This window comes from Cucurbita pepo, chromosome 4, assembly GCF_057944985.1.
Source record: "Cucurbita pepo subsp. pepo isolate OVF chromosome 4, ASM5794498v1, whole genome shotgun sequence".
NCBI classification, from domain to species: domain Eukaryota; kingdom Viridiplantae; phylum Streptophyta; class Magnoliopsida; order Cucurbitales; family Cucurbitaceae; genus Cucurbita; species Cucurbita pepo.
The window spans coordinates 6,105,335-6,128,308 of NC_141801.1; the positions used below are offsets into that span (position 1 = coordinate 6,105,335).

General features: G+C 43.7%; 1 protein-coding gene across 1 annotated transcript; it reads right to left on the bottom strand.

Moving 5' to 3' along the window:
• Positions 1-21,178: 21,178 nt before the first annotated feature.
• On the bottom strand, positions 21,179-22,710 carry LOC147792966 (uncharacterized). Its single transcript, XM_087123147.1, has 4 exons — positions 22,555-22,710; positions 21,648-22,413; positions 21,300-21,485; positions 21,179-21,201 (listed from the first exon to the last, which is right to left on the bottom strand). The coding sequence occupies exons 1-4, from the start codon at positions 22,708-22,710 to the stop codon at positions 21,179-21,181; spliced, it is 1,131 nt and encodes a 376-aa protein (XP_086979273.1).
• Positions 22,711-22,974: the final 264 nt, after the last annotated feature.

Consider the following 22,974-nt stretch of genomic DNA (forward strand, 5'->3'; position numbering starts at 1 on the left):
GTGCTACTGCTACTGAACCGGGCTCCTCTTTCTTTCTTGCTTGCTGGGTTGGAATGGAAGGAACTGGCTGGCTTGCTTTCACTGTCAAAGAGAAATACTCCTTTTATTCGTTATCCTGTAAAGACCAACACTAAATCAATCTTATCTTCTCCTTATTTTGAGGGATAAAAGTCTATCTTTACCCTATTTCAACAGTAAACACGAAAGATGAATGAGACTGAACTGGAAGTCTCCTAAAGATTCATTCAACAGTAAACACTCTCGAAGAATCAATTCGACTTAACTGTAAGGATGTTGAGTTATGGAGTCTGCTCCCTGTATTTATAGCTTGGTCAAGGGCTATATCCGGTAAAGCTATATTTGGTAAAGCCATATATGGTAAAGCTATATCCGGTAAAGCTATATATGGTACATAGCTATATATAGTAGATGGTTAAATCTGGTAAAGCTATATTTAGTAGACTGAACCATATATATATCCCGTCCAGTAAAGCTTTGAAATGTACTTTCTATTCTCTGTACTCTCTCTTGTTGTACATGCCTGAAGTCATCAATAAAAAATCCTTTTAGCCAGAGTTCTCCTTGCAATTCTCTCTATCCTTTACTTTGTGATCATCTAGATCGAGCGTGTGCGTTGTTGTGCGATCCTAACAACTGGTATCAGAGCAAGGCAAAGTTTACCACGATCTGTGAAGATGGAAAGTTCAAAGATTAGAATTGAGAAGTTCGATGGATCCGATTTCGGTTTCTGGAAGATGCAGATTGAAGATTATCTGTACCAGAAAGATCTTCATGAACCTCTGTTGGGGGTGAAGCCGGATACCATGACCACGGAACAGTGGAAGCTCAAGGATCGACAAGCCTTAGGGATGATCCGGTTGACGCTATCTAGAAACGTGGCGTTTAACATCATCAAGGAGAAGACAACGTCAGATCTGATGAAGGCGCTGTCAAATATGTATGAAAAACCGTCGGCTATGAACAAGGTGTATTTGATGCGTAGATTGTTCAATCTACAGATGTCTGAAGGTGGACGTGTTGCGGATCATATAAATGAATTAAATATGATCATAAGTCAACTGGGTTCGGTGGAAATTAATTTCGAAGATGAAATTAAAGCGTTGATTTTGATGTCATCCTTACCCGAGTCATGGGATATTGTTGTTGCCGCAATCAGCAGTTCCTGAGGATCTGATAAACTGAAGTTTGATGAAATTCGAGATGTAGTTCTCAGCGAAAGTATTCACAAACGGGAAATTGGAGATTCATCAGGCAATGCTCTCAGTGTTGATCGAAGGGGAAGAAGCAAATCAAAGAGCTCAAACAAACATGGGCGTTCAAAATCAAAGAACCGGGGAAAATCTCCAAACAAACCCAACGTAACGTGTTGGAGCTGTGGGGGAAAAGGATACTTTCGGACAGATTGTACAAAGCTAAAGAAGAAGTAGAATCATAAATCTGAAGATGATGATGATTCTATATACACAACAGAAGATGCTGAGGACGTTTTAATCCTTAGTGTGGATAGCCCAGCTGAATCCTGGATTTTGGATTCAGGTGCATCGTTCCATTTGTCTCCAAGTAAGGAATTGTTTCGAAATTTCAAATCAGGAAATTTCGGGAAGGTGTATCTTGCCGACAACAAAACCTTGGAGATTGAAGGAAAGGGAGATGTCTCCATACAAACTCCAGCAGGAAATCAATGGACATTACAAGATGTCAGATACATTCCTGGTCTCAAGAAGAACCTGATCTCTATTGGCCAGTTGGATAGCACAGGCTATGCAGCAGAGTTTGGAAAGAGTTCCTGGAAGATTGTGAAGGGCGCCATGGTTGTTGCGTGTGGCACAAAATCCGGAACCTTATACACTACTGCAGAGTGTATAAACATGACTGCTGCTGCTGAGAGTGCTTCCAATTCAAGTCTATGGCACAATAGACTTGGACATATGAGCGTCAAAGGAATGAAGATGCTGACTACGAAAGGAGCTTTAGAAGGCTTAAAATCTGTTGATATGGGTCTTTGTGAGAGCTGCGTTATGGGCAAACAGAAACGAGTTAGTTTCACAAAGGCTGCCAGAGAACCGAAGAAAGTGCGGTTGGAAATGGTCCATACAGACGTCTGGGGACCATCTCCAGTTTCATCACTTGGTGGATCAAGGTACTACGTCACCTTCATCGATGACTTCAGCAGGAAGGTATGGGTTTACTTTCTGAAACACAAGTCAGATGTGTTTACCACCTTCAAGAAGTGGAAAGCTGAAGTTGAAAATCAGACCGGCTTGAAGATCAAATGCCTGAGGTCTGACAATGGAGGAGAGTACAACAAATCAGAGTTTATAACATTTTGTGCAGCTGAGGGAATTAGATTAATAAGAACAATTCCCGGTAAGGCAAGACAAAATGGTATTGCAGAAAGGATGAACAGAACCTTGAATGAGCGAGCAAGAAGCATGAGGATTCATTCTGGATTGCCAAAGACATTCTGGGCTGATGCTGTGAACACAGCAGCATATTTGATTAATAGAGGGCCGTCAGTACCCTTGAAGTTCAAATTGCCCGAAGAAGTATGGATAGGAAAAGAACTCAAGTACTCTCACTTGAGAACCTTTGGCTGTACTGCGTATGTTCATGTTGATCCAGAGAAGAGAGATAAGCTTGATGCTAAGGCTGTGAAATGCTACTTCATAGGCTATGGCTTTGACATGTTCGGGTACAGGTTTTGGGATGAGAAAAATATGAAGATCCTAAGACACTGTGATGTGACCTTTGATGAAAATGTCATGTACAAGGACAGAGAGAAGATAAACTCTGAGACTACGAAGCAAGTGGGAGTTGAACTTGAGTGGCAAGAAAATTCACACAGTGATGGTACAACAGAAGCTCAAGAAACTTCTGATCCTATTGCTGAAGAACCAGACGTGGAGCAAGTTGCACCTGAGCAGGTGTTGAGAAGATCATCCAGAACTACCAGAGCACCAGATAGATATTCAACCTCATTACATTATCTGTTGCTGACTAATGAAGGAGAACCAGAGTCCTTTGATGAGGCCCTACAAGTGGAAGATTCAACCAAGTGGGAGCAAGCCATGGATGATGAGATGAGCTCACTTGAAAGGAATAATACGTGGGTGCTGACTGAGTTGCCTACAGGAAAGAGAGCTCTGTTGAACAAATGGGTGTTCAAAATCAAGGTTGAACCAGATGGCAGAAGGAGGTTTAAGGCTCGGTTAGTAGTTAAAGGATATTCACAAAGAAAAGGCATTGATTATGCTGAGATCTTTTCTCCAGTTGTGAAATTAACTACTATCCGAATTCTACTGAGTATTGTTGCATCGGAGAATTTGCACCTTGAGCAAATGGATGTAAAAACGGCATTTTTACATGGAGATCTAGATGAGGAGATCTATATGCAACAACCCGAAGGATTTGCAGCTCCAGGCAAGGAGCACATGGTGTGTAAGCTCAATAAGAGCTTGTATGGACTGAAACAAGCACCGAGACAATGGTACAAGAAGTTTGACTCCTTCATGAGCAAGAGTGGTTTCCACAGAAGTGAAAAGGATCAGTGTTGCTACCTCAAGAAATACACTGATTCTTATGTGTTTCTACTCCTGTATGTGGATGATATACTAATTGCTGGATCAAGTATGAGGGAGATAAACCACCTGAAGGCAAGCTTGTCTTCAGTATTTGAGATGAAAGATTTAGGTGCAGCGAAGCAGATCCTTGGGATGAGGATTTCTCGAGATAGATCTGCTGGCACATTAAATCTATCCCAAGAGCAGTACATTGAGAAGGTGTTGTCCAAATTCAAGATGAATAACGCTAAACCCAGGACTACCCCCTTGGAAAATCATATTAAATTGTCAAAGGGGCAATCTCCCAAGACAGTTGAGGAACGTGAGCACATGGCATCAGTTCCGTACGCTTCTGCAGTTGGGAGTTTGATGTATGCTATGGTCTGCACTAGACCTGACATAACACATGCAGTGGGAGTTGTTAGCAAGTACATGGCAAATCCAGGGAAGGAACATTGGGAAGCTGTGAAGTGGCTTCTGAGATATCTGAGAGGTACATCCAATACTACACTTTGTTATGGCAATGACAAAGTAGTTCTGCAAGGTTTTGTGGATGCTGATCTGAGTGGAGATGTAGACTCCAGCAAGAGCACATCTGGGTATATCTACACTATAGATGGAACAGCAGTGAGTTGGATGTCCAAGCTTCAGAAATGCGTTGCTCTTTCATCTACTGAAGCTGAGTATGTGGCCATAGCTGAAGCTGAAAAGGAGATGATATGGATGACAGACTATCTAGAAGAATTAGGCCGGAAGCAGTGCAAGAAGATCCTTTATACAGATAGTCAGAGTGCCATACAGTTGGTGAAAAACCCAGTCTATCATTCAAGGACAAAACACATTAGAAGACGGTACCATTTCACTCGCAGGTTAGTGGAAGAAGGCGATATGTGTTTGGAGAAGATAGAGGGTGCAAAGAATCCAGCAGACATGTTGACAAAATGTGTTGATGTTGGAAAATTAAGGCTATGCAAAGCCCTAATTGGTATGGTGTAGGATCAGTCTCCAAGTGGGAGAATTGTTGAGTTATGGAGTCTGCTCCCTGTATTTATAACTTGGTCAACGGCTATATCCGGTAAAGCTATATTTAGTAAAGCCATATATGGTAAAGCTATATCCGGTAAAGCTATATATGATACATAGCTATATATAGTAGATGGTTAAATCTGGTAAAGCTATATTTAGTAGACTGAACCATATATATATCCCGTCCAGTAAAGCTTTGAAATGTACTTTCTATTCTCTGTACTCTCTCTTTTTGTACATGCCTGAAGTCATCAATAAAAAATCCTTTTAGCCAGAGTTCTCCTTGCAATTCTCTCTATCCTTTTCTTTGTGATCATCTAGATCGAGCGTGTGCGTTGTTGTGCGATCCTAACAAAGGAAAGACGAAAGATTCCTTCTTGATCTTTATCTTCTCCTCTCCTCTCCCTTCATTCTTTCTTTTCTCTTCCCTTGAAAGTCTTTCAAGTCTTCACTCTCTCTTCATTCTCCAGATTGAACTCAAACACAAATAGGCTGTAGGATGATTCTTTCACTCTTTTCTTCTCTTGTAACTACTCCTTATTCATTCTTGATCTTTTCAATCACTCCTTTTCTTATTTATTCCCAGTAACCAAAGAAAGACTCCACCTCAACCCTTCCCCTTGGCTTCTTTCTCTTCTCTAGATCCTCTCTCGACTTACTCATGAACCTCTACAACTCGGCTTGGCCGATCTTACCTCCTTCACTTATGGGTCTTAGAGCTTCTCCTCTTCAGTCTTTCTTTCTTTCTTTCACCTCAAAAACAAGGAATTATCATGATTTAGTTAGTTAGGGGTTCTTGAAATCAAATCAGAGTAGTTTCTTTGTCTCGATCAAAGGCATAAATTGTTCGCTTCCTTCTCCCCTCAGGAAGTTCAGCTGGAAGAACCTGAGATGAAGCACCCTGAGTAAGACCCGCAAGATAGATCAACCCCCTGCACCCAACCAACCTAGTTTTGGGGCTCAAGTCGAGTCTCCTCCCTCTCACATCAGAAAGAGTTCTCTCAATGTCTGGTGGAGTAACTCGATGTTGAATTGAGGATCTAAGATTCTCGAACTCTAGCCTCAAGCCCATCACTTAGAGAGCCCCTTTCCTTTAGACTCTATACTATATCAGGCTATTCTATGTTAGATGAAATTCTTCCCGACAAGAGCCTTTCGAATCGATCAGTGTGTGTGCCCCTATCTTTGTTTGAAAGGAGTCCCTCATGCTCAGCTGGTCCCATAGAAGCCTAAGCCTTCGGTAATAAATAGTATAGCACACTGATTTCTTTGACCGATAAGCTAGGGCATGTTCTTCATGTTGCAACTGATAGAAAGAGAATCATCCTGAGAATCAAGATAACTTACGGTTTCCAAAATCTCTTGACTTTAGCGGTAGCAATAGAGGTGACGGTGTATATGGGGCTCAAAGGAAGTACACAAGTAATCTCACATTTGAAGCTAAGCCCTTTTATCTTTTGTAGGCAAATCTCCTTCTCGAGTCTTGGGAAATGGAAGCGACCCCCATCCACATAAGCACCAAATATTTTCCCGAACAAATCATTCTTCATTGTATAAGCCCATTACAAGTCATTTCCAGATGCTTCTTTCAGAAGAGAACGGGAAAGGCCTATGGAATCCATTGTACTAAGACCGGCAAGATCATCCAAGGACTGCAAATCGGGACTCAAAACGAGTAAATCTGACTTAACTTAAGCAATCACTCAAGAGAAGAAAGATTTGAGCTTTCCGGATTGGTAAAAGAAAGAAGAAACCGGGTCGTCTTTTAGGGCAATAAAAAAAGGGCTTAAATGAAAGGAGCGGGAAGAGTCTTTCACAAACTCGAGTTCAAGACCTCCGATTCAAATCCGATCGACTAGATCCGATCACATGATCAAGGAACTATGAATGAAGAAGAAGTTCCAGCCAATTGAGATTGGGCCTTCTTTCTAATGGAGAAGGGCTTCAATAAAAAGGAGATGGTGCAAAGTGGACGTTCTATATAGCATGGCCGATTGCATCCCGAGGACTTGATTGATTAAAAAAGTAGCGTGGAAAAGTTCTTTGATTGGAAAGAACGAGATTAGGTATGCGAAGATTCAATTCCTGAGCCCGGGGGTCATGCCTCAATTTGGTGGGATCATGTCCAAGTAAGGCGTCAGTAGAAAGGCAAAGGGAAGTACTTGAGACAAGATGCGAACGAGGTTACGGGAGAAATGTCTACCCTCCGATTAGATAGACCCAAAGCTTGTTCTAAAGGGTAAACTTCGCTTGTTTGTTAGGATAGGGGGAAGCGTACAAGAAAGCCCCTACTTCTTCTAGTTGCGGAGTTCTACCAATTGTTTATTCGCAATGGCTTGAACGAATCCGACGAAGAATCCCATCCCTTGCTGGATAGGGCTTGAGGTTCGAAATCCAAGATTCAATCTCAATGCATCAGATGTGGTGGCCTATCAACTAGCTCTAACTCTCAAGGCCGAGGAAAAGCTAAAGAGAAGGACCACAAGGAGGCACTGAAGGTGATAGGGGATTGACCTCTACCGGCGAGGAAAGAGACCCCTTTTTCCCTTCCCTCAATATATATGGGACGCTTGACTAAGAGTTAAGAAAGTAGCTCCATCCTACTCGTTGCCCAGAGCCACTAGAGCATTGTACAAGTGCTTAAGGCTCCTTGGGGCCGTGGCCACAACTCTTTCTTCTAGTTGTAAAGGCTTTTTAGCAAGCTACCCCTATCGGCGAGAACTAGGCTTGGTTTGGTTAGTAGTGCCCCTTGTCCTGTAGGCTCTCCGGCCCATGAATTCTTCAGAGCGGGACGGCAGGCCGGGCAAACGGGGACCAAGAAGTGCCTTGACGCGCCCCACTACTTCTCCTCCTTTATTGCAATTATGAACTCCACGGAACTTTCTCAATTCCAACGCAACTTATCCTTTTGTAGCTGACGTAACAAACTACGCGAGCCTCCCAACGAAGCCAACAGAAATCCTATCCGAATCAAAAAAAGAAAAGGCAGTTTCATTATGGTGGTATACCAGCTGCCTGTTCTGGAACTTCCAGTTCCAATCGAAGCATATAGATCTGTAAATGGATTAGTATGTATAGCTACTTCAGTCGTGCTCGTCCTTTCTCGAAAGTATCTTTTTTCTGGGAACATGGTCAACCAGAAATTCTGATGTTCGCGATTCGTCATCCACTGATGTAGAAAATGCTCCTATTTTCCATTCTCATATGAGGCCGGAAAGTTTATTGGCAACTGGTCGGCACGAAGTTCTTTATCATGCTCAAAGATGAGCCGATCATTCGTTAGGGACAGTTTATAGATCAGCAAATTCCCACAAATGGAATGAGAAGTAGGTCCATGTAAATGGTCGATACCACGCAAACAACAACGCTCCTTCCCCATATGGAGTTCGGAACCCAAAGGCAATCGTTGAGTGAACTCTATCTTCTTTGTGTTAGTTGACCTAAGCCGCACCATTACTGCTGGGGTGGGGCTCGGCCTCCGAACCGTACGTGAGACGAGTTTCTGCCTCATACAGCTCGGGCCGCAGACCGGGGGAAGTTTAGGAGAGATGGGGAAACCCAGCTGCTGCCGGTTGGGGAAAACCAATCTTATAGCTCCCGCGCTTACCGTTCTTTCTATTATCCCATTTTCTTTCGGGATAGGCGGCTAATACTCATATCTAATAAGTTCAGTCCTCGTCGTCTGACCAATTGGCTCGGACACCAGACCGCTCGTGCCTGCCCCCATAACCACACGGGCTCGCCCTAAATGGAATGGCTCTCTTAGTTACGCTGTGCCCTGACTCGAGTCCCCATGTCCGCTCTTCTCCGCCCGCAACCTAAGAAGTTGGCTTTGCCAACACAAGATTAGGGTCGTCCCCTTCATTCTATGCTGACTCCGTCCCCGGGCTGGCTTTTTGGGAAGCCTATTCCCACCGTGCTCACGACCCGGCTGGCCTGCCAGCGGTAGTGGGAATTCTCCCGTTCCCTGGTCAAAGACTTGGTTGGATGCGGGATCTACTCCACGAGGAGCGGTACAGACGTAGATGATATCATCACGACCTCTCTTTTCAAGCCCGATTTCTGGTAGCACACCCCACACACAAGTACCACCCGACGAAGGATGGACGAAAGCTACAGGCCCAAAACCTTCGAACCTTCTTTCTAAATGGGGGTGCCCGGAGCACCTCATCTTCTCATTGCATCCTTGCTCATTCCCGTTAGGCCTGAGTGTTTGGCCTTTACTTCTCTGCGCCTGCTCACACTTCGCTGAACTATGGCATGGTAAAGAGAAGAGAGTACGAAAGAATAGTAAACAGAGCACACCGCAGAAAGATGAAAAATATGAGAAGTCTCCCTTGGATGAAAGAAGAAGGAAATGAAGAAGAGGAACGAAACGAAATGAGGCGTTTCTAGCTCGAGTTTCGGATGAGCTTCTCCCAATTATGTCTGGTAATAGAATAGGGCGGCTTGCTCTGACCAAGACTCCACTTTTTGCTCCGTCCAGAGAGCGTATGAATTTCTTGGAATATAGATAGACCAAAAGAGGGAATAAATAGATAGGAATAGGAATTATAGTACCATTGGAAGAAGGGGCACCTGTGGGAACATCTCTACTGACAAACCATTTCAATAGTACGGGTGCTGCCGTGCCACGAGGCACGACCATGGAAGTAATGAAAAAGAAAAAGTTATTTAGTTGGACCATCCGCTCGAGATGTTTGAGTTTCGCTTCTCGTCAGAAGATGAGACGCTAAAAATGAAAGTGTTCAGAACGCATACCGAAAAGATACCAATGAAGCCGACCATTAATGACTAGTTTGAAGACCAGCAGCAGATCAAATAAGGGACCGCTCTTAGTTAGAAAATGAAAGAAAAGCAAACTCTCATAGTTCTCCGCCCAGCTCCAACTACTTCTTCGTTAAGTGAGGTGAGGTACTTTTTCGGTTTGAAAAGAAAGGGGTCGCCCTTTTTTTGGTCGAAGTAGCCACTACTTTGGTCGTAGTCAGTTTAAACACATAAATCCAGTCCACTTACAGTACAGCCATGTTGATCAAAATGCAAAAGTTTCATGACTTGACCAGTAACTCGTCCTCGTATTAGAAGATCATCTCACCCTGTGGTCAACATTCCATTCCCCTTAGTCGTAGGTGCTCATTCTCTTTTGATTTGAATGGGCCCGGTCTCCCGAGGCGAGGTACATATGGCTGGCCCTTCGGGGGTCTCGGTGATACAAACAAAGAAAAGACGAATTCCAATCACATCCCCTATCACAACAAGCCAATCCGAGGAAATAGAATCGAAGAATCTGCCTTCTGTTGATTACGCCCGACAATCAAGCTGCACTTCCTTCTAACAAACAAGTAGCTAAGAGTTAGCAAGCAACCAACCTTGGCCTCTTGGCAGGAGGTGACCCCTTCCTTTTCGGCCCGGCCGTGGTACGGCACCTGAACTCGAAGCTACGATCAGATCAGATTGGATTCCACAGATACAGTCGATTGGGTCTGCTCCTATCTGAACCAACCCCAGAACTTCGAATGGCTGGCATGTTTTGGACGGTAGAACGGAGAGAGGGGTGAAACCGCGAGACCAAAGGGAGAGGGGGAGTCGTTGCCCATTCTCTCTCCGGGCACGAGCAGGAACATCAAAATGAAAGACCGAAGACATGTACATGACACGGAATGAGATATGAACAAGTGAGATGATTTGATAGGCTGCCTGCAAAAAGAGTTTACCGATTGCATAACAATGAATTCTTGTGTGTAGCGTGTGGGGCCATGTTGCCCGAGCGATCATAGTACGACCGCTCATCCAATATAAAAGAAATATGTAGATCTCAGCCAGAAGGGATAGCGTATCTATAGAAGAGAGAGTACGGGGCCTTACCCTTAATTTAGTTTAGACGCGGATCGAATGCCTTTACACTATAGGCTGTGTGAAGCATGCTTCTTTGACAGAAAACAAACTCTTTTTCCATGACAACAGTCGCAACTATAAAGAAAGAAAGGGGCCGTAAGCTCTCTATCTATCAACAACAGGGGGAGGGGGGCTGTTCTCCTTTGTCACCGCTACTAAGGACTGGGGCGAGCGGAATTCTGTAGAGGCTGGAGGGGAGGGCTTACTAAGCGAAGGGGCGAAGACTTGAGACCCAGAGAGCGAAGAGGCTCAGAAGCGAGACTGGAAAGGAGAGGGGCGAAGGCTGCTTTGCTATCGAGACTACTCCAAAGGGCGGCAGGCAAAGCTACAAGGATCTCGTGCGGCTTTCTTTGTTCTCATGTCAGAGTGAGGGGCCTTATCCATCCACCAATACGGCTTTTAGTGAAGATCCGCTCATATGCTTCATGAGGGGCCGCAGCGGGCTCATGAGTTAGCGATCAAGCGAGGACTGCTGGTTTCTTGTCTTTCTGGAGCGGACTTGCTCATAGCTCCCTATTGATATAAAAAAGGATGGATGGAAGGATGAAAGACAAAATCATCAGTCTTGAGGGAGTAAAGAACCCCCATTAAGTGGTTCCGCGGCAAGTGCGATCGATTGTCCTTCCTTTATAGATTTGTCTACCGTAACTACACTCAACCAACAAAGTTCATTCCATACTCAAAGTAGAGTTACCATACAAACCTGAATATCTATAAAAACTCAGAGGGAAGAGTTTTGACTGAAGCCGAAAGGTATCCTAAAGGAATGGTAGCACCACAATCCACCTAGACGCGGCCATCATAAATTGTTCCGGGGCGGCGTAGGCAGGTTCGGGATAATCCATTCAATCAATCTGTTAGATAAAACCTTTGTTTTTCCTTATTTAGATTCACACGTTTACATTTAATTCTCCATTTGACCATGTGACAAACACGTCGAATGGATTAGCTAATTCTTAGACGGCAATTTTCTAGGAAGTGGCACAGATTCAGTTGGCCACCCTCCACCCATTTTTAGGATAGGTTATATTTAAATAGGAAATCTGTTCAGAAGATTTAACAACCTGATTTTGAAGAGCAGTCAAACTTTCAAACCTTCTCTCTGTTATTTTACGCATTTTATTTTTCTTCCAACAACCTCCTGTCGACAATTTCCTCACCGAAAAGAAAGGATTTCCCTGGCGATTATCGAAATCCAACAATTGGTATCAGAGCCACACTTTGTGCATCTAGTCGGACAAGACAGTCAAGAGAAATGAACCCAAGAGTTGATCGAAGACCTTGCAAGTGTGTCAAGAGTGCCGAAGTGGGCAGGATAATTGCCGGTCAGAATTATAATCAGTTGGGGGTTGAAGCCAAGACTACCCGTCAAACAAAAACCAAGCTCACCTGACTAGAGCTTGCTGTTCCGAAGTAAGACAAGGCAGCCGAAACAGAAAGCACCATGACGGTGCCTTCCAAAGAACCATTCACATTAGAGGAATAGTGTCGGTGGTTGCAAGCAGAGAAGCCGAGAGTCAAGAAAAGACAAGCGTCGGCCGAGTGCAAAAACCGTATACAATGTAAGTCCTTATGGGGGGACGAACTTGCTGCAAAGTGGCAGCTGACTTCGAGCGGGGGAGAGCAACATCAATAAGTCTCTCACCCCATAAAGGTGCCCGGACATACGAGCACACGTGTATTCCTTGAGTCACCACCTTGTGCCTAGGGTGGATGACTCCACCAACAGATGTCAAGACCAGTATCCGCTCGAGAAGTGAGCAACAAGCTGGAAGTTCACGCACAACAGTAGTCACACGATGTGACAAAATACAAAGAATTGGCCGAAAGTTAGCGCCAACAACTGAAGAGACTGTCAAAGAGTTGACTTTGCTCAATAGGAGAAGTGGTCGCAACCAAAGAGCGTTGCGGCCGGGCTTGCGAGCCCCACCCCAAGGGGTGAATTTTCACAGGAGAAGTAGTCGCGACCAAAGAGTGTTGTGGCTAGGCTTGCGAGCCCCACCCTGAGGGGTGCACTAGTTCAAAGTTGAAGTGGTCGCGACCAAAGAGTGTCGCGGTTGGGCTTGCGAGCCCCACCCAGAGGGGTGCACTAGTTTATGTGATCCACAGAGGATACACACACTGGGGCCAAGTTGGCCAAAATAGGGCAAAAGTGCCCTCTGAAGTCCATACTTGTCTGGTGAGTGTCTGCAAAGAGAGTCAGCCTCACCCACAACTATGGCAAACGCTGAAGAGTCACGTCTACGTTGCGAGTCTCGGTGGCCGAGTCCAAGATGGACGAACAACAGAAATAGGTTCGAATGGGGATAGGCGTAGATAAAGAAACAAGCCTAAGTGAGGACAAGTTCACCCAACAACTGGCCAAGTCAAGAGTCAGAATGTGGTGCCACCTGACAAAAGAGAAGTCAGAAGCATCCACTCGAACTTGTCCCAAGTTGGCATAAGACGTCAGCAGAGAGAGCATTATGACAAAAGATCGTCAGGTGCTCAACAATAGAAGATTTTTCTGAAGCACAACCAAATCCAGCGAGTCAAGTCACCAACAGACAAAGAGTCGGATCGTCATCGGGACGATGCCAAGATTGAGTGGGGGAGAATTTCACAATAGGTAGGGCGAACGCGCCCGAGAAAGTCATCGAGGACGATGACTAGATTAAGTAGGGGAGAATGTCACAATCTGCAATATGATTGTGACCCGAGTAAGTCATCGAGGACGATGACTAAGTTAAGTGGGGAAGAATGTCACAACCTTACTATGAAGAGAGTAGGTTGTGACCCTCACGCCATGACAAGCAAAGGGGTGTCCCTCAAGAGACGCCCATCCGGCCATATGCGGGCCAACGTAGAAGAATGCCATGATGCGATCGAGGAGGACGATGCATCATCCAACACACCACCACGCAAAGTGGGTATTGAAGACATGTTGAGACACAAGCATAACAGAGACATCAGCATAGACATGAAGGACAAGATAGGCTTGTCGAAGGGCCGGGTAGGGCCCTGGGCCTTAACCTCAAAAGTCGAGGTTTCGGAAGGAATTTGGTCATGCGGTTTGGGAGTTAAGTCCGTCCATATGAAATATGAATGCTCGCCAAGTTTGGTGTCAATCGGACATTGGACGGACAATGCACGACACCGTATGACACCTCACGAAAATCATGTCTACTCCTGGTAGAATGAAAATGGCTCAAAATGTACTATAGGGGGTACCATGGTGTTAGCTCTCCACCACCCCTGGGCCCTGTGGCCTAAGTGAGCTACCTTGTGGCACATACGTGTGTCACAGTGTGGGCGAGCGTGCCGAGACGAGTGTCTCGGGCGACTTCCTTTGAAATGGGTTTTTGAAGGACAGTACCGGACGACACGGGTGTGCCGGTATTGCACCCTAGCCCGCGTGTTGGAGGTTGCTACATGCACCCGCTATCCGGTACGGTATCCGTAAATGACTCGGCATGGGCACGGGAGGGCCTATGCCTCGATAGAACCCAGATGGATGGATGTTCGGGAAGCCCCGATGAGATGAACGACACGCGGGCCCATTCTCGATGGCACGACCGAACGAGTTATGATGGACGACGACATCCCGAGACTCGGGATGGCGTCAAGACATATGGACCCCGTCGATGGGGATCGAGATGGCAAGATGAGATGCGACGTTGTATTGAGAGACCTTGGCCCGAGTAGAGGCAAGGTCGAGCCGAATGAGTTGGCCTAGCGTAGAGGCATGTCGGATGTGTCGCAGACGATTGAACATACACGCGCAGGCGGCGTGTGTGGTTGAACAAGCTTGGATTCCGCACAAGCGATGTTCGATTGGCGAAGACAAACCTCGCCTAAGGTCCGACGAAGCCACAAAGCCGGGGCGAAAAATATATATGGGGATTAATCCCCCTTAAGGCTGGTCGTGAGCGTGTATCGGTCACGACGCCGCACGGTCAAGAATGTAGGACCGTGACACAATCTTCTTTTTTTCTCTTTTTCTTCATTAGCCTCTCTCTGTTTTCGCTATGGAACTCCCTCTTGAAAGATTTCCAGAAACTCGAGTCTGATTTCCTCTTCTTCTTTCAATGGAGCTTCCTCTCTAGGTTCTTCTTGCAGCCTTATCCCTTTCTCCCTTAGGATCGCCTTTGGAAGTCGAAACGTTGGAGTCATGATGATCCAGTGGGTGGGAGGGATCTTCCTCACAAAGCCAGAAAGTCTTAATAGCATTAATTATAGTAATGTGATGTTGGAAATCGGACACTTCCGCGGCCCAGCATGTTGAGACCGGAGCGTGACTAGGTAGGAAGAACAACTCCTATTTTCTCGTTGGGGTAAATAAAGGCTTCCTCTTGATCCGCCCCGTTGATTTTTTCTTCTTTGATTTGATTCAATCTTGGATTTTGTGCTTCAAAGTCTAGCTTGCATCCGTCGCCTGACCCGATCTCCCCTCATTGAGACGTAACAAAATGATGATAATTCCTTTCACCCCCACCATATAAATACATACTTTTCTTCTTCCTTTTTCCCATAAAGCTTTCTTTCCGGAATCTGAGCTCTTCTCTTTCTTATTCAGATTTATTCATAGTACTATCACTTTATATTCATAGTACTATCACTTTAGAATTAGAAACCGAGCCTACTGATAAAAACCTGACCGTATCGGGGTCGTACGCCTGGAACAAAAGGGTTCGTCGTACAATTTCGGCGATTACAAAAATAAAGGAGTATCTCCCTCTCCCTTAGTGTCTTTCCACTTATGTCGTTCGGGAACAAACACTTTGCCCAATTCTTTTGAATCCCGGCCCGGTTTATCCCCACTAACCAATAAATGAGGTTACGACCACTGAACAAACTTGGTTGACGAACATGGTTTATGCGCCGCTAATGTAGTGGCTTGTCGAGCATTTGACAAACTCACACCATCTATTTCAAATGGGATTTGTCCCGTGGACACACGAGCAACCCAACCCGTAGGATTTCCTTTTCCTCTTCCCATTCTGATTTCTGTAGGTTTCCCGGTAATGGGGAGATCTACTAGAACTCTGACCCATATTTGACCATTTCTTCGGGATTGTCCGCTCATAGCACGATGGAATTGTCCGATTATAGCCCTACACGCTGCTTCAATGGCTCGATATGAAAGACGACCAGCTCTACAACTTTGAGTGCCATATCTTCCAAAACCAAGTTGTGTACCGTCTGGTTTGCAACCCCTACTACATCTGCCTTTACGAGATTTACTATATTTCGTACGTTTCGGATATAACACGTTCCTTTTTTTGTTTTTTATATGAAATCCACACTTTGACACCTAAGATTCCATAACGATAGATACTTCTGCGGAAGCATAATCGATTTTCTGGTTAAATACATTACGAGATGTTTTTCCATACTTTCCGCATTCAGTTCTAGCTATTTCCGCGCCTTCTGATCGACCTGAACAACATATACGGATCCCCTCAACCCCTTTTTTCATTCCAAATGGAATATCCTTCACTATTTTAGTGAAAATGGAACGAAATGATCTTGTTTTGTTTCTCAGTTGAAAAGAGATGCCTTGAGCAATCAGAGAAGCACTTTGATAAACGGATTGGATCTTGACTGACTCAATTAAGGTATTAGTCTTTGTTCTATTAGACAACAAAGATCTCATTTTTTGCACTTCGTTCAAATAAGAGTTGTACCCATACGGAATTCTTCTGTTTCTCAGTATGATCTCTATCATCATCTCTATTCCCTTTATCAATTCTCCTATCCCACCTAGGTCTATGAATTTCTCTATCAATTCTATTACCTTATCCTCCTTACCCATGAGGTTCCAACATTTGATCCTTAATTGACCTAGGAGTTGTTCCCGGGTATCCTCAAAAAAAGGTTTTTATACATACCCTTGGAAACAAAAAGGTAGCATCGAAGAAAGGAAAGAGCGATATGGTTGTTTTTGTTGTTCCTGCGAAACGAAGATCATTTGCTTGGCAAATGAAATGGGTCAACCTCTTTTTGGGTTCGGCCAAACACTTTTTCTCGCTGGTCGAGCTTTCTACAAAAAAAGCGATGCGAGAACGTATTCTCTTATCTAAGCTTTCTCCCTGTGTATTCGCTCCCCCCATCGTAGATGGTTCAGCCACGCCCGGTGCCACGAAATGATTGAGAACTCCGACGGGGTCGAAATGCATTTTGTTCTTTGTATTCAATAAGTATTGCATGACCGAATAATTCAAGGAGGGGCGCACTGCGGGGAGGGTTCTTTTAAGTAGATGACTCGTCGGGCCGTCGGAGCGGGACTGATTTGGGAAAAAGAACTTGAATAACTGAGTTTTTCTGAAGGAGTCGTCATTTTCGATCAGGAACGCTATGTCATTTACAACTCCGGCATATTTCGGATGCTTGAAGGCCCCGCTGACGCGAAGTGATTTAGAAAGATTCTTCTTTCTCGATGGTGATCGGTCATGGTATCCATAGTCTTGCTTCTTTTTCGGCCAAATCCTAATTTCGTTTTACTTTTCCCGATCGTCGAGCCTGATCATCGACTCCACTCTTTTCTCTGCCTCCCGGCCTCTCACTTTGTTTCGTTCTTCTTCTGTATCGTCACTTGAATGAAGATACCCAATTGGCCCGACTTTCCCAAATGCCCACCACCGGCCCTGATCCTTTTCGGGTTTGGATTTTGCGCGTCGTTTCAGTCCTCGTGGTCGACGGGTAAGAAAGAAATGAATGAATGTGATTTTGGGAAAATGTAAAATAATACACCTACCAAGACGAAAGCCAAAGGTCAGTCTCGTAGGTGGACGTATCGAACCGAAATAAGATCTCAGATTGACATCTTGATACAGTGATTTACCATAATAATAAATAGAGTCAATGGCGACTCCGCCATGGGAAGAGCCACTTCTTTCTTGATAGGGGGGGCTTCTATTCACCAACATAGACTCAAAGTGCTCTCCGAACCGTGCTGGATAGTCACCCGTCACACGGCTCTCAAACAAAAACTGTGGTGGATCCCGGGAGACAAAGTCAAAGCGCTTGATCCTTTGCCCCATACTTTGAGATGCTCCTCCCCGCCGATCAAGCAGCGAGGCTACTCGTGATAGGCTGAGTTTGAAGCCGCTATCCTTCGGTTCGAATAAGTCAAGTCCCTTCAGTCGGTTCGCTCAGGTGGTCTTCCCTTATCTTCCCTAACGTTCAGAGTTGTTCTGGGTTGAGAAAGGAGCACGCACCGGCCAAACGCTATGAATGAATAAGAAATAGACAAGGGAATCAATGATTCTTATTCCACCGAGTTGATTGAAGCTAGCAACATGTCGATTACACACCGGAGGTTGGTAAGAACTGAGGGACAACCCTAACCTAAGTGGGCCTACCAGCAAAGCAACAGGTACTTGATCAGGCGTGGGAGCGGGTTGGTTTCGTGCAACGCCCTCGCAAAAGAAAGAGGTGTCATTTGAAAGGAAAAGCCCCTTGTATAGGGTTCCAAACCACCCCTAAACTCAAAGCTTTTCAGCCCCAACTTGATAGGATATTTGAAGAAAGAAGCCCCTTCATTATTATTAGTAGTCAGAGTCAGGTTTTCAAAAGGCGTAGACAACTAAATGCAAAACCTTTGAGAAAGAAGGGTAAGGGAGCGCTAACGAGCAAGAAAAGGACCCTTCCTATATCGAGAGATAGGCTAAGGCGCTTTTACTAATATTCTAATAGTTGGCCCTTCTTTCTTTCCTTTTTTGTTATTGAAAAAGGGGAACTGATTCATTCGCTCATTCACCTCTCCCTTCTGGTAAAGTTGCTTCGCTCATTCGTTGTGTGCCTCATTGCTTCGCTACTCTCCTTTCCTACGAATCTACAACTCTCTTTACTGAGAGAGACTCTCCATCTATATATATCCCTACTAGTGGATATTCTCATCATTTTCCATTCTCTCATTTATTTGTTTGAGAGCTTAAACTATGCTCTACTCTATTTTTGATAGGTTTTGTTTGTTTGGTCTTAATCAAGATGGTTCAGGGGCGCGTCGTAACGGTCGGTGGCTGCTTAGTCTCATCCGAAGTCTAATCTCTTTGTACTGTATTTTTGTTAGTGAAAGAGGGATTGATTGAATAATTGATAAGATGATTGAATTTTGAAGAGCAAGAATGCTCTATATATACACAGAGAATAGAAAGAGATATCTAGAAAATCTACCTAGAAATCAGAAAATCTGGTAACAAATCCGTAAACAAATCAAAACAAAATCTAATCAAATCAAGAGTAAATCAAATAAAAAACAAATCGACTCCTAACCATCAGAAGATTTAAATCAAATACAGCAATCTAAACACGTAATCTTTTAACACTCCTCCTGGTTTAAATGCTACAAACTCCAAGTTTTTTTTTGAAATCTTCAAACTTGCTAAGTGGCAGAGGTTTGGTAAGGACATCTGCAATTTGATCTTCAGATTTGCAATAGCAAAGAGTCACATCACCACTCTTTTGAACTTCTCGAACAAAGAATAACTTGATGTTGAAATGCTTAGTCTTTCCATGAAAAACTGGATTATTGGAGATTGCAATAGCAGCTTGGTTATCAACTAGTATCTCAGTGCTGTGTTTTTGCTCCAAGTTTAGATCCACGAGAATTTTCCTTAACTAGAGAGCTTGATTTACTGCGGCGGTTGCAGCTATCAATTCTGCCTCACCAGTGGATTGAACTACAGTTTCTTGCTTTCTTGAGCACCAAGAGAACATGCCTGATCCGAGGCAAAAATAGTAACCAGATGTACTCCTCATGTCATCGATTGAGCCACCCCAATCACTGTCAGAGAAACCAATTAGCTTCATTTCCTTGTGCTTTAAGAACTTCACTCCATAATTCCAGGTCCCCTTGATGTATCTGATAACTCTCTTTGCAGCTTTCATGTGAGTCTCATTGGGACAATGCATAAATCTGGAGAGAATACTTACAGCATTTACGATATCAGGTCTGGTTGTTGTTAAGTACATCAGGCACCCTACCAAGCTCCGGAACTCAGCTTCAATAACTTTGGCAGAATCATCATCTTTGACCAGCTTCTCCTTTTGATTCATAGGAGTATTCATTGCTTTGCAATCCTCCATCTGAAATTTTTAGTATCTCCTTTGCATACCTTTTTTGACAAATGAACACTTCATCTTGGGTTTGCTTGATCTCAATGCCAAGGAAATATGACATCAGACCAAGGTCTGTCATTTCGAATATCTTTTTCATTTCCAGTTTGAACTTGTTAATTTGCTTTGGATTGCTTCCTGTAATTAATAAGTCATCTACATAAAGAGAAATGACTAAAGTATTTGTACCTTCATGCTTGACATACAATGTGAGTTCAGATTGACTTTTCTGAAAGCCAAGACCAACCAAATGATCATCAATTTTACTGTACCATGCTCGCGGAGCCTGTTTAAGACCGTATAAAGCCCTTCTCAGCAAGTAGACTTTATCTTCATTGCCTCTGCTAACAAAACCTTCAGGTTGCTCGACAAAAATTTCTTCTTGCAAGACTCCATTTAAGAATGCAGATTTAACATCTAACTTGAATACTTTCCAACTCTTTTGAGCAGCAAGAGCAAGCAACAATCTTACTGTATCAAGCCTGGCAACAGATGCAAATGTTTCTGAATAGTCAACTCCAAAAACTTGTGCATATCCCTTCACAACAAGTCTTGCTTTGTATTTGTTAACTGAACCATCAGGATTTAGCTTTGTTCTGAATACCCATCTTACTCCAATTATCTTTCTGTTTAGAGGTCGATCAACCAACTTCCATGTTTTGTTTTTCTCGATCATCGAAAGCTCGTCCTGCATTGCAGCCATCCAATATTGGCTGTTTTTTGCATCATGGAACCCTGCAGGCTCACAAATAGCTACATTACACCTTTGATAAATATCAAATAGTGACCTTGTACCTCTCACAGGTGCATCATCAACCAAATCATCTTGTTGTTCATCTTCAGACTCTTCTTGTCGTTCATCTTCAGATTCTTCTAACATGCTACCAAAGGTTAAATTGTTTGGTGCATTAGGAATCTGATTCACCTTTGTCAGTTCTTCCCAATTCCATTGCTCATTTTCAGCAAAATGAACATCTCGGCTCATAATAACTCGACTAGTGTGCGGTTGAAAAACTCTGTAATCTTTGGATATAGTGCTATACCCAACAAATATGCCAGCTTCTGCCTTCTTGTCAAGCTTATCACGCTTGACCTGTGGAATGTAAGTGAAGCAAAGACACCCAAATACTTTAAGGAACTTTAAAGAAGGTTTGTAACCATACCAAGCTTCAAATGGCGTCAGGTTCTTCACAGCTTTTGTTGAAATTCGATTTTGCAAGTACACAGCAGTGTTTGCTGCTTCTCCCCAAAAACGTTTTGGAAGATCCTTCTCATGAAGCATGCATCTCATCATCTCCATTATGAATCTATTCCTCCTTTCACTGACGCCATTCTGTTGAGGAGTGTATAGTGCTGTCAACTGATGTTCAATTCCAGCCTCTTCACAAAACCTGTTAAAAGTTTCTGAAGTGTACTCCTTGCCATTATCTGATCTTACAGTCTGAATCAAGCATGCACTTTCATTCTCGACTCTGGCCTTGAGTTTCCAAAATACACCCGCAACCTCTGACTTTTGCTTCATAAAGAAGATCCAACACATTCTTGTTAGATCATCAATAAAAATAATGTAATAAAGATTACCATTTAATGATGGTGTTTGCTGAGGACCACAAAGATCAGTATGAACCAGCTGCAGTTTTTTCGAGGCTCTCCATGCCTGTTTAGGAAAGGGTTGCCTATGTTGCTTCCCAAAATTACAAGCACGGCAAGGAGGCATGTCATCATTAATGTCAGCGAGTCCTTCTACCAGCTTCTTTGACTGCATGTGAAGCAAACTTCGATGATGAAAGTGCCCAAGTCTTTTGTGCCAAATCTCAGTGGCACTAGCTTTGGATATAAAGGCCATCTGCTCTTTCTCCATCGGATTTAGAGCAAAGCTTTTTCCTTTCATTTTGACATTGAACAAGTCTTTGCCACTAGCATCTTTGATCAAACACTGCTTATTCTCAAACAACACTTTATAGCCTTTATCAAGTAACTGACCAACACTTAAGAGATTTTGATCAATTTTAGGTACAAATAAAACATCTGGAATAAATTTTGTACCTTCATAACTTGTTATAGCTACTGTGCCTTTTCCTTTGACTTCCAAGTGTTCTCCGTTGCCAATCCTCACTCTCTTGACGTTAGTGTCTCTTAATTCCTCAAAAAACTCCTTGTCATATGTCATATGATTTGTGCACCCACTATCAATCAACCAACTCTCGCTTGATTCTTTGCCTGAGAAACAAGTGGCCACAAGCAATTGATCTTCTTCTTCCTCTTCTTGATCAACTACCTCTACATCTACTTCTTTCACCTGATCTTTGGCTTTACAGATCACAGCTTCATGTCCAAGTTGATTGCATTTGGAGCAGAAGGCGTCATGTCTTCTCCAACACTTGAATGGTGGATGATCTTTCTTCTCACAATGGCGGCAAGGTGGATAGGATTTTCTGAAACCTCCTCCTTTTGTCTTCTGATAATCTGCAGATGGATCTCCATACGTCGATTGGTTTTTGAAAATTTTCTTGTTTTTATACCTGTCTTGATGCTTAACAGGTAAGGCATCTTCAATCACCCTTTCTTGCCTCATAGACCTCCTTTGCTCTTGTGCTTGTAAAGCATTCAAGAGCTCTGTAAGAGAAATCTTTGACAAGTCTTTGGTGTTCTCCAGAGTAGTAATGGTGGCTTCAAACTTCTCTAGAACAGTGACTAGCAGCTTTTCAATGATCCTGGAATAATTTAATACAGAACCAAGCAATCTCACCTTGTTGGCGATGCTGAGAAGTCTGTCAGAGTACTCTTTTACCGACTCTGACTCCTTCATCTTCTGCAACTCGAAATCCCTGATCAAATTCAGGACTTTCATTCCACGAATCCTCTCATCTCCTTCATATTCGGTCTTGAGATAATCCCAGATTTCCTTTGCTGTTTTGAGGGACATTATTCGCATGAAGATCATTTGAGATACAGCGGCAAATAGGCAAGCTTTCGCCTTTGATTTCCTCGTCTTCTTTTCCTTCTGTAATTTGATTTGTGCTACAGTAGGATTTGCTGGGAGTGGAGGGACCTCATAATCCTCTTCTACTGCTTCCCAAAGATCCAAGGCCTTCAAATAAGTCTCCATACGAACTGCCCACATTTGATAATTGTCTCCATCGAAGATTGGTGGTGCAACAGCGGAAAAACTGGATTCTCCTTCCATCTTGATCTCACAGATCCCTTAGGAAGATAGCTCTGATACCAATTGTTAGTGAAAGAGGGATTGATTGAATAATTGATAAAATGATTGAATTTTGAAGAGCAAGAATGCTCTATATATACACAGAGAATAGAAAGAGATATCTAGAAAATCTACCTAGAAATCAGAAAATCTGGTAACAAATCCGTA

Coding starts and splice junctions, on each gene's coding strand:
- LOC147792966 (XM_087123147.1), bottom strand. CDS start 22,710: ATGGAGACTTATTTGAAGGCCTTGGATCTTTGGGAAGCAGTAGAAGAG. Junction 22,414..22,554: donor AAGCTTGCCTATTTGCCGCT/GTATCTCAAATG, acceptor TTCGAGTTGCAG/AAGATGAAGGAGTCAGAGTC. Junction 21,486..21,647: donor AGCTATAACAAGTTATGAAG/GTACAAAATTTA, acceptor TCAAAATGAAAG/GAAAAAGCTTTGCTCTAAAT.